A 12,200-nucleotide genomic window follows, 5' to 3' on the forward strand; every position below is an offset into this window, starting at 1 on the left:
AAACTGCCGTCACCCCCATGCTCGCTTCTCTCCAATAGACTTTTGTTCAACATCCCCACCCCCCATTTCCTCCATCTTCTCCATAAAATAACGTTCCTCCCTTCTGTGTGTTGGGCTTGCCTGTGGTTTTGCCATAGCTTGCTTGTGATTGGCAATCCTGTGCTATTCCCAGGGGCCTGCGCCCCCCCCCTCCCCGCGATGGGCTCCCCAGGGCGCAGCGGCAGAGAGGAGGTGGAGGGGGGCGGGGTGCCCGGTTTCGTTTCTGCGCCGCCGGAGCCCCCTCCCTGGCGTCCAGCAGAGTTTCATTTCTCCGCCGCGGCGGCTGCGGGGGCGGGCGGACCGCGAGGGGCGGCGCCTGGCGCTGCATAAAAGCCGAGGGGCAGCCGGTGGCCCTCGCGGCTGCGCGGGGACAGGTGAGTGTCGCGCTCCTGGGTCCCAGCATCTTCCATCGGGCTGGTGGGGGTGGGGGGGTGCTGGCTGCAGAGACCAGCTCTCCGGGGCGGCGGGCGCGGGGGGGGGGCGGTTGGGGAGAGATGCGGGATGGAAGATTGTAGCGGCTGGCCCTGGTGATGATGGGGATGGGGATGGGGATGCTGCGCTCTGGCGCGCCTGGTTCTCTTCGGGCCAACAGGCTGCTGAGGCTCTGATGACTCATCAGGAGCAGCGCCCCCCTCAACCCTGCGGGCTCTTCTGCTGGGGAAGGTGGGCAGGCGGAGGGGGTGGCGGCCAGGTGGGGGGGGGGGTCTTTCAGGGGATGCGCACTGAGAAAGTTTCACATCCACCGCGGCGGGGCCTCCACGGCCACCTCCAGGGTGGACCACCCCTCGGGCCCTTTTGTATTTCCTGCTGTTGACCCGAAAAATAAAGCAGTGAGTTCTTTCGCCCGCCGAAGTGGGTTTGTTCGGGAATAGCCGAGATGCGCAATCCCGGACACGCAAGGTCTTGGCAAAAGCGTAAGAGCAGTCCGCCCAACCAAGGGCTGGAAGGGGGTGGGGAGGGGCTGTTTTGACCATTAGTCCACCCGAGAGCAATGCAAGGGTTCGGGGTGATGGCGGCTTCTCGTGGGCCGGGGTGCAGGAGGGGCGGATGTCGGTGGGAGACGTACTATTGCCTCTTTCTCCGCGGAGGCCCGCCGCGGAGGGTCCTCGGTGGGATTGAGGAGGAATGGTACAGGCCCCTTCCGGCCTCCCCATTGCTCCGGGGACGTTTTGACTTTGTCACTTTTCCCACTGTCGGGGAGCGCAAGCCTGGCGGGCGCACGGTTGGGACTGCGTAGACGCGGGGTCCGCGGGAGCCGCTGCGGACGCGGAGGGTGGAGCGGAGGGTCCCCGCTAGGGGGCGCGCCGAGTCCGGAGCCGCCCAGCGGGAAGGAGCGGCAGGTGCCAGGCCCGCCCCCCGCCCCCCCCCCCCCCGGGGGGACCCAGGCGTCTGGGGAGGGACCCCTGCCCAGGAATGGGCCGCGAACACGCTAGTCCCCAGGGATGGAGGGAGGTGAGACGGTCCCGGGGGCTAACCTAGGGAACCAGGCTCTGACACCTGCGCTCTGTCCACCCCTGGTGACCGCTGAGCTGTGCCCGTGGGATTCTAGGAATTTGGTTAAATTTTAAATCGGGTTTTGTCAAGTGATTCTGACCCGCAGCTGTCAGTCCCAGGCGGCTCCTGAAATGTCTAGCTGTGTCATTTTTTTTTAAATATTTTATTTATTCATGAGAGACAGAGAGAGGCAGAGACACAGGCAGAGGGAGAAGCAGGCTCCATGCAGGGGGCCCCACGCGGGACTCGATCCTGGGACTCCAGGATCATGCCCTGGGCCAAAGGCAGGTGCTAAACCGCCGAGCCACCCAGGAGCCCTGTGTCATTTTTTTAAAAAATTTTTTTAAAAAGATTTATTTATTTATTTATTTATTTGTTTATTTATTTATTCATGAAATACACACACACACAGAGGCAGAGACACAGGCAGAGGGAGAAGCAGGCTCCATGCACGGAGCCTGATGTGGGACTCAATCCCGGGTCTCCAGGATCACGCCCTAGGCTGAAGGCAGACGCTCAACTGCTGAGCCACCCGGGCATCCCTCATTTTCTTTTTTTCCACTTTGGATCCAAGCTGCTGGCCGGGATGGCCAGGAGCCCCTGTCATGCGGGCGTCCCTTCCCCCCATTTCCATCCTGGCTTCCCTCCCATTCTAACACCCCCTCCCTTCACCTCCCAGCACTGAGCTTTAAGTGGAGAGCATTAGGTCTAAAGTACACCATAAAAAATTTAAACATCAGGGGATTTCAAGAGAAAAAGGTAAATTTAAGTTCTGCGAGGATTATTTTTAAAACTGGACTTAATTTTTGTTGGGCACGTTGTGGACTTTGAATCGGTCATTTGGCAGGATGCGCACTGGTTGGTGGTGCTTATGAGGGGTCGGGAGATCTCTATGGAGTCTGGGTTGAGGAGGCTTTCCCACAAGGGTGGCAACCCACTTGGCACCCGTTGAATGCCACCTCCACCCCCCAGTGCGGAGACTGCCCAGTGATCCTGCTGCTGGATGGTGTCTGGGTCTGGAAGCCACTGGCAAACTTCCACCCTCTGAAATCAAACGTTCAAGGGGCAGCTGGACAGCTGCCTCGGTGGACAGCAGGGCCCTGAGTGTTCACAGACCTGCCCTGGGTAGTCTCCCCCACCCCTGCCCCAAACTTTGGCAGTGAGAGAAGAGGCCGTCCGTCCTGGCTGCTGGGGTTGAGCAAGATGGGTGAGGATGGAGGCTTGGGGGTGGTGTGCACCTACTTCAGTACTCCTCGCAGTCTTGTCTATAAACATGCGATAGGGATTAGACATTTTATTTTTTATTTTTGTTTTGTTAAGATTTTATTTATTCATGAGGGACACAGAGAGAAAGAGAGAGGGGGGAGAGGGACAGAGACACAGGCAGAGGGAGAAGCAGACTCCAGGCAGGGAGCCCGATGTGCGACTCGATCCCGGGACTCCAGGATCACACCCTGGGCCGAAGGCAGCACTAAACCGCTGAGCCACCCGGCCTACCCTGGGTTAGACATTTTATAAGCGGTTTGGGGCTGGGAGTTTGACTCCACCAAGGCTGGAACTAGTGAATGCATTCAGTTGAGTTTGACAGCTGCTGTGGGGTGCTGAGTGTAATGGATGAGTAAGAAATGAGCTTTAATTGGGGCACCTGGGTGGCTCAGTGGGTCCCAAGGTCCTGGGATCAAGTCCCACATCAGGTTCCCTGAGGGGAGCCCGCTTCTCCCTCTGCCTGTGTCTCTGTCTCTCTCTCTCTGTCTCTCATGAATAAATGGATAAAATCTTAAAAAAAAAAAAAAGAAAAGAAAAGAAAAAAAAAAAGAAATGGGCTTTAATGACGGAGATCACCCTGCTCCTGAAATTTTCACAAAATCCTGTGTTGACCGAATCTGAACCTGTGGTCATGGAGTTACAAGCCCTGGGGACCATGGATGTCCTGACTGGATGCGTTAAGGCCAACTGAGGCAGCTGTGGTCTTCAACTTGGAGCTCCAGTCTGGGACCCCTTGAGCACAGAGCAATTCCAAAAGCATAGAGGAGAAGGAAGGGGAGCTAAGGAAGTAAATTTCCAAATTTCCATATTCTGTAAGTAGTCGTTACAATCGATTGCCTTTCAGAAAACCTTTCTCCCACTTGCGTTAAAAGGAATACATCCAAAAAAAAAAAAAAAAAGGAATACATCCTTCTCTCCCCTCACCCTTTTTTTTAACCTGGCTCTTTCAAATGCCCCAATATTTGTTTGTTTGTTTATAAAGATTTATTTATTTATTTGAGAGAGAGAGCATGAGCAGGAGGGACAGAGGGAAGAACAGACCCCACACACTGAGCATGGAGCCCGACTCGGGGCTCAATCCCACAATCTTGAGATCACAACTCAAGCGGAAGCTAGGAGTTGGTTTCCCAACTGACTGCACCATCCAGGCACCCCTCAACTGCCCCGATATTAAAGGAAGATTGCATAGCTCTTGGGGGAGGGTCTTGTGAAAAGAAGCATAGAGAGCATCAAAAAAAAAAAAAAAAATCATGGAGTCAGGCAGTAAATTTATAGCAAGGCTCTGTGCCTTGTCCATCTATCTTAGAACTAAGATATCTAAGATTTACCAAAAGGATTCTGAGAACCATGACCTCGCTTCAACGCACATCCCCTGCACACCGTTCTCAGCAGTGGGACTTTCCATTGATGTGCGCTCACATTTATTCACCCAGGTGTGGTCACCGGGCGTGAGAGAACAGCTCTGTGATTCAGTCCAGCTAGTCAGCGCTACGTCGTCAAGTTAAAAGGAAGTTGTGTTGGAGGTAAGTACGTGCTTTATAATTTTCATAACATTTATTTCAAGTTACGGAAAAATTCTCACGATCTTTTACCTGAGATTATTAGATGTGTAAAATTTAATATTTAGAGACTTGTGGTCCCCGAAATTATGAAAAATGAATTTCAAATATGTATGTATATGTTTTTTGGATGCAGATGAGTATGCTAAAGTGGTTAATTAACTTCTTTCAAAAGAAAATGATACTGTATCTATATTGTATACATAGGAGAAGGTGGGTGTTAGTGGAACCTATGGTGGTAATCAAAATAGGTTCAAAATACACAAAATGTATAAATCAGACCATCGTGCTGTACGCCTCACACTTAAGCAGTGATGGATGTCAGTTATGCCTCAATAAAACTGGGAAAAATAAAGTAAAAGGCAGTAAGATACACTTGTATGGGGGAAATGGAATAAAAATATGAAGTCTAGAGCAAGAGGAACAAAGTAAAAGAACCTAAAGGTCAGGTATTTTTTTCAACCATAATTTTGGGTATCAAATTCCCATAATAAAAAAATAAAATAAAATAAACAAAAAACAAAACAAAACAAAACAAAAACAAATTCCCATAATATTCAGATTCCTGCAGCTACATTGGAAGTGGTTCTGTAATAATTTTACTTTTACATGTGAATTTCAAAAGCACAACAGTAATTTTATTCTTTGCCACAATTTAAATTTATGGCGAAAAGATTTTTGATGTTTGACCTCAAATTGTAACAGGAAGTATGTAGTTGGAAGGACTCTTTTGGGCTCTGGAGCACATTCCTGAAGAGGGCTGGGCTGGGAGGCAGGTCTGTCTCCATTCATCCTTCGGCTCCTTGTTGTCATTTCTTTTCCTTAACTCTTTTCCTAAAGAGTTAAGGAGCCCAGGGTGGGTCCCCGCTGTGTCTTGCGGTAGGCGTGTTTCTGTGACTGACGGTGGCTCAGCTTCTGAACTGTCTTAATTCTGATGTGCTTTGGTTTTAGGCTGCATTGATAAAGGAAGAAGATGGTTAATTCACAAGGAAAAATCACTGACTCGAATCCTGTACCCAATCATGTGTTACTAAACGGACTTACTGATAAGGCAGAGAAAAATCAGGGAATAGTAAGTTGCTATCTGAAAAAGTCTATCTGTGTGGACATGAGCCGTGTCTGTGTGAGGACTGTCCATGTAGACCGTGCTTCCTCCCTGCTGCCCCCACCCAGATGCTGTCAGATGCTGCTTCCTTATCCCTCCTGCCCTGCTTGCCTGTGTGATCCCTCCCTTGTTCAGCTGGGGTCCGTCTTGGCTGATGCTGGTTGATGGGGTGCAGTTTCAGCCTGGGAAGCCACGGGAGACACTGATGGGCTCCTGGTTCAATGACCACTGTGCTGTCCCGTGCCCACTGCATGGCTCCACCTCCAGCTGCAACCCTCAGGTGTCATTGTGACGCTCCCTCACAGGGAAGCCGTGTGGTGCCCTTTTTCCCAGAATCAAGGGGGGATTTTGGGGGGATGGAGGGAGCCAAACTTGGCCTGTGGAATTGGTCTGACCTGAGTTTTATCCTAATGCGGACACTTCCAGCTGTAGGATCTTGTTTATAAGATGGCTCTTCCTCCCTGGTTTGAAAGCCTGGTTTTCCATCTCCCGAGTGGGAATGATAATAGTATTTACTTCATGTGACTATGAGAGAGAGAGAGCTCTCTTTACTGCTGTCATGCATCTGAAAGTCACATGGGTCGTCAACCTCTTTCAAGTTGACTCCATCTTTGTAATCGATGCTTGATAGTATTTTAAACAATATTAAAAGCCACTGAAGGGCATAGAAAGATAAGAGGGCTCCTAATATAACTGTGTTTCTTGCCTGACTCCAACCAGCAGCATATGGGGTGGTAAGAGCTCATGCTACTCGTAGGCACTTACTTGGCCATAGCTTGGCCTTTTCCAGGCACATTGAATGGGTGTGTTTTATAATTCAGCAATTCTATTTCCACGTGTAGACCTTGTAGACCTTGGTTCTCCAAGTGTGGAGACCAGCATCCTCAGTAAGGCCTGGAAAGCTCGAAATGCAAATGTGTCTGAAATGCAAATATCATCCCCACACAGCCACCTCCCCCAGACCTAAAGCACTAGGAACTCCAGGGGTGGTGCCTACCATCTATCTGTGTTTTCATGGGCCCTCCTGGGTGATCCTGTTGGTGCTCAGGTTCGAGAACCACTATGCAAATTCTTGCAGGTGTACTCGCTGAGAGCCATGTTCAAAATGATGTTGTTTTGTGATAGCAAAACCCAGAATCAACACAAGCACCCGTGAATGGTGGACACATATGTAGATAGCGGTACGCTCATGCAGTAGAATTCTTATATAGGAGTCAGAATCAAGGCATGAGGTCTGAAAAACCTCATGGTGAAACAGAGTCAAGTCATCGAAAAAATGTATGGTGTGGTCCCATTTATATAAAGTTCCAAGTCAGGCAGCGGGAAGCAGTGTATTGCTTCAAGATGGGTAGGTGAGAGAGCCATACAGAAGAACAAGGTTCTTATGAGCTCAGGATGGAGGGACCCTGGGTGTGGGGAAGGGTGACAGCAAGAAGGTGATGGGGGAGCATACTGGAATTTTGGTGTTTTCTTTTTTTTTTCTTTTTAGATTGTGTGTTTTCTTAATTCAGGTAATTGGCTCATGCACAAGCACTACTATTCATGTTTTATAAACTCTTGTGAATGGGTGATATAAAGAAATGAAAACCTAAAAGAACCCATGAGGAAGGCTAAGATGGCATCTGGTGGGTACAAAGGTGTAGGCAGTCTTCCAGCATGACCACCACAGGGCTTTTCCTGTGGAGGTGTTCTCCAGACCTTTCTGAAGTTTGTTATAGAGAAAAATCACAGCAGGCACTTGTTAAAAATATGACCAGGAGGATTTTATTGGAGGCTATGGCTATAAGGGAGAGAGATCGAAGTCAGGGTAGCAAGGGACGATGGGGATATATAGACAGCCAGAAGGGTGAGAGAGAGGAGCAAGAGTTACTAAGATCAGGCTAGCAACAAGGGGCCAGGGGAGGGAACTTGATTGACTCTAAACGGTGAGCGGATTCTGGATGAACTGCCTTAGCAGATTCTTTGCTAAGTCTGGACTCAGCACCCCAAGAGAGGTAAAGCAGAGAAGAGGGCTCAAAGGGGCCCCACTAACATTGGGTCAAGGGGGTCTTTGTCTGTATGGACCCCCTTCTCTGCAGAAATCTGTCAGCATTGTCTGTGTATCAACTTTTGTACTCACGTACTTTGTAAGGTAGTGGTTCTCAACCAGAGCTGCTTTATCCCCTTGGAACACATGGCAATGTCTGAAATCATTTTGGGGTCTCCAAACACCACTTTGGTGGTATTCACCTCAGGGTGAATGACGAGCCAGGCGTTCTGCTAAACCTCCTGCAATGCACAGGATGGCGCCCGACAATGAAAGCTGATCTGGCACAAACTGTAAATAGCTTCTCACCGTGATATAAAGGAACTACTAAAACTTATATATATATATATATATTACAAAGCCCATTCTCGTATTTTCTTCTTAATCAGGTAGGTTGTTCTCTTGTTGAGTTTTGAGAGTCCTTTATATATTCTGGGCATAAGTCCTTTATCAGATATATGTTTTGCAAACATTTTCTCCCAGATTATGGCTTGCTTTTATTCTCCTAAAAGTCTTTTTTAAAGATTGGGTCTTTTCAATTTTGATGAAGTCCAATTTATCAATGGTTCTTTTAGGAATTGTACTTTGGGGGCCACATCTAAGAAAACATTGCCTAATCCTAAGCCACAAAGATTATTCTCCTGTTTTCTTCTAGAAGTTCTGTAGTTTTGGGTTTTGCATTTAGGTCTATGATCCATTGTGAGTTAATTTTTTTTATACGATGTGGAATATAGACACAAAATTCTTTTGTGCATGTATATAAATGCCCAGTTGTCCCAGCACCCTTTGTTGAAAAACTTATCCTTCTACTACATTGCCTTTGCACTTTTGTCAAAAATCAGGTGGCCATACATAATGTCAGTTTATTTCTGGAATACATATTCTGTTCTATTATCTCTTTCTTTATGTTTGCACCAGTATCACATTGTTTTGGTTACTGAAGCTTTTTAAGTAAATATTGAAATCAGATAATGTTAGTGATCCAACTTTGTTCTTCTTTTTCAAAATCACTTTGACTATTCTAGGCATATTTAGACCATTTATATTTATTGTGCATGTTAATGTAACTAAGTTTGAGGTCATTTTACTATTTGCTTTCTGTTTGACCTATCTGTCCTTTATTTCTCTTTTTCTCTGTCCCTGCCTTCTTTGAAGTAATCAAATTATTTTTTATGATTCTAAAGAAGGACTCTTTAATATTCCCTATGGTGCTGAACTGCTGGTGATTAATTCATTTACTTTTTTATGTCTGAAAAAGTCTTTGCCTTCATTTGCTAAAAAGATATTTTGGCTGGGTATAGAATTCTAGGTTGATGGATTTTTTTCCCCCAATCCCCCAGTATTTAAAAAAGGCTATTCAACTCTCTTCTTATTTGTATTGTTTCTGATGAGAAATCTACTGTAAATTTCATCTTTGCTCCTTAATGTGTAACATAGTCCCTGGCTGCTTGAACTTTCTCTCCATCACCAGTTTTGAGCAATTTGTTTAAAATGGGCCTTGATGTAGTTTATGTTTCTTATATTTGGGATTCATGGAGCTTCCTGGGTCTTTGGGTTCATCATTCAACAAGTTTGGGAAATTTTTATCTATTATTTCTTTACATATTTCTTTCTGTTCCTTTCCCATTCTCTTTTGTGAGCTCCATGAACCTATGGTATTAGGATGATTGAAGTTGTCCATCTTTGATGGAACAAGTCCTCCAGGCCAGGACAGAATTCTTTGATTCTGCTTTCTTTAGGGGAACAGCCTGTGTAGCCAATATGAGGAGAAGGTACGCCCATGCATCGACCTCATCGACTCCTTGCGGGCGCTGGGTGTGGAGCAGGACCTGGCCCTGCCAGCCATTGCTGTCATTGGGGACCAGAGCTCGGGCAAGAGCTCTGTGCTGGAGGCTCTGTCAGGAGTTGCCCTTCCAAGAGGCAGTGGTAAGAACTTGCCCTCTGTATTAGTCAGCTCAGGCAGCCATAACAAAATGCCACAGACTACAAGGCTAAAACAACAAAAATTTATTTCTCATAGTTTTGAAGGCTAGAAGTCCAAGACCAAGGTGTTAGCAGGGTTGGCTTCTCCCAAGACCTTTCTCTTCATGCAGATGATCATCCTCTCATTGTGTCCTCATGTGGCCCTTTCTCTGTGCATGCAGATGTCTGATGACTTTCTTTTTTTTTGTATGGATGCCATCATATTTGTTAGGGCTGCATTCTTATGAGCTCATTTAACTTTAATTACCCTTTAAAAAAAAGATTTTCTTTATTTATTCATGAGAGACACAGAGAGGCAGAGACATAGGCAGAGGGAGAAGCAGGCTCCCTGCGGGGAGCCCTATGTGGGACTCAATCCTAGGACCCTGGGATCATTCCCTAAGCTGAAGGTAGGTGCTAAACCACTGAGCCACCCAGGTGCCCCTTAATTACCCTTTTGAAGAAAGGCCCCATATCCAAATACAGTCACATTGAAGGTTAGGGCTTCAACATATGAATGGGGGGGGGGGCATGATTCAGTCCATAGCAACCTTGTGTTGCATATTTTTGTATGGATTGTATGTAACCTGCACTTTGTGGAAGGTCTAAGTAAATGTAGTTGGGTCCCTAGAACCATGTGCATGTGGGTGTCTTTCCTGAGCCCCTTCTCATGAAGTGACCTTCCAAATGGGAGGTCAAGATTGGTGCTCTGGTTAGTGGTGCTGTTTGAGTGCCAAGGCCAAGGGATCAGTGAGGGCTGAAGGGAAGGAGGTAGACCTGAGATGGACCTTGAAGTACAGGTCAGATGTAGAGGGTGGGATCTGGAAGTTTGGAGCAAAGGGACTGTGGTAGGATGGCCTGGTGACAGCAGTACACATCCCTTATGGTAGTAGATCCTGTATCCTGGGGAATAATGGAGGATATTTGCCTGAGTTTGGGGGTTTCCCACTGCAGTGTGCCATCTGAGCTGATGGCAATACACTGAGATGAAGTGAGAAACCTAAAGTGATGGCTTTCAAGCATTCATGAGCAAAAAATTACCTGGGATGCATACTCTAGATGCATATTTCTAAGGCCACCCCAGACATAATGTTTCTGAATGTGACAGAATAAGATCAGACTGCTTTAGCAGTCTGCCCAGATGATCATGGAAAAGTTTGCACACCACTGGTCTGAGGCCACCCTTTGGGACCGCTAAGAGCAGAGTTTATAGGACTGATGTGCATGTGGCCTCCAGGTATTGTTACAAGATGTCCTCTGGTGCTGAAGCTGAAGAAGCTCATAAATGAGGATGAGTGGAGAGGCAAAGTCAGTTACCAGGATACTGAGATGGAGATTTCAGACCCTTCAGAGGTGGAAGTGGAAATCAATAAAGGTGAGTGCCCCATGTTTGTTTGTCATCACCTGCTTGGATGTCTGGTCACCTGTGTGAAGTGGGAGGAGGTCCATCTGTCCTTCTTCCTACCTTCCCTTTCTGGGCTGGTCTTCCTCTCACCCTGTGAGCCAGGCCCTGGCTCCCTCATAGCTTCTCTTCTTTGACCCTCATTATGACCAGCACCTTGGACAGGATCTGATCTCAGCAATTTATTGCTTAGTTTGTAAGTAAGTATCTGGAGGTAATGTGAATTTTAAAATTTAAACAAGGAGGAGCTGTCCTTTATTCAAGGGCTTTCCCCCTCCACAGATCTGATGGAGGAAGAATCGGTTTGTGGGGCTGGGAAACCTCTTTCCCATTCACGTAGGAATTCACCTGGTTGAAAGGCATTCTGGAACACTCCTGAACCCTCTTTAGAAGCTTTCCTGGGGCCCTTTCCGCCAAGAGTGAAATGCATGTGTGTGCATAATCCTAGCTTGGGCTGACTTACGATAGGTCTCAGTGAATGCAAGCCACGCAGGTCACGCTGCCAACTTGAAGCATCTGAAAGGGGAAATAGCACTTGAAGTAGGGAAGGACCAGTAGTGACCCCATTGGCTGCTGCTGAGACTGAGGAGAATAAATAAGCTTTTCAATCATTTGAGGAGGGTTCAAAAGTAGCATAACATTAATATTGAGCAGCAGAAAAGGAGTTTGACTTTTATGAAGTAGAAGCCCTAAGTCGTATTTACAGACTGTTTTTTACAAAAGTTAAGGGATGTTTTATAGTCAAAATGCTATTGTGTGATTGTTGGGGTCAGGTTAGCTCCTAAGGCAGAAAATTCAAAACCACTGTGTATACTTAATTGTCCCTTTCTGTGTAACAAACTGATCTCAAAACCCAATGGCTTGGAACTGTTCATTACTCGTGATTCAGAGGATCAGCTGGCTTGCTGGGTCCAGCAGTCCAAGATGGCTTTGGTCACATACCCAAGCCCGGGGCTGCAATGACCAGGCCTTCTCTCCATGTGGTGGCCATCCTCTTCCAGGAGGCCAAGTTGGGCTCTTTAGATGGTGGTAGAGGGCTTCCCAGCAACAAGGGGGGAGAAGCCCCATGCACAAGTTCTCAATCTCTACTGCAATCCATTCTGTGATGTCCTGTCAGCCAAAGGGGGTCACATGGGCAAGCCCAATGTCAAGGGACAGACTGTCTGAATGGGAGAAGGTCACCCTGTAGAGGAGCATGCAGACAGTGATGGAAGGGACTGTTGAGGCCATTTGTGCACGTGGGCTGCTAACACGGTGGTTTAAACAATGTGCCCATTTTATTTCTCTCTCATGTAGATGTCTGGAGGTGGGCAGACCAGAGCTGGTTTGAGGGTTCCAGCGTCAGGA

General features: G+C 47.5%; 1 protein-coding gene across 1 annotated transcript in view; it reads left to right on the plus strand.

Moving 5' to 3' along the window:
• The first annotated feature begins 291 nt into the window (after positions 1-291).
• MX1 (MX dynamin like GTPase 1) overlaps positions 292-12,200 on the plus strand; it is a 28,692-nt gene continuing 16,783 nt past the window's right edge. The window contains exons 1-5 of the mRNA XM_077879275.1: positions 292-413; positions 4,233-4,322; positions 5,310-5,430; positions 9,229-9,415; positions 10,689-10,826. Of these exons, the coding sequence (XP_077735401.1) occupies positions 5,332-5,430; positions 9,229-9,415; positions 10,689-10,826 (424 nt within the window). The 5' untranslated portion in view covers positions 292-413; positions 4,233-4,322; positions 5,310-5,331. The remainder of the gene's footprint in view (positions 414-4,232; positions 4,323-5,309; positions 5,431-9,228; positions 9,416-10,688; positions 10,827-12,200) is intronic.

This window comes from Canis aureus, chromosome 30 (genome assembly GCF_053574225.1).
Source record: "Canis aureus isolate CA01 chromosome 30, VMU_Caureus_v.1.0, whole genome shotgun sequence".
In the NCBI taxonomy this organism is placed as follows: Eukaryota; Metazoa; Chordata; class Mammalia; order Carnivora; family Canidae; genus Canis; species Canis aureus.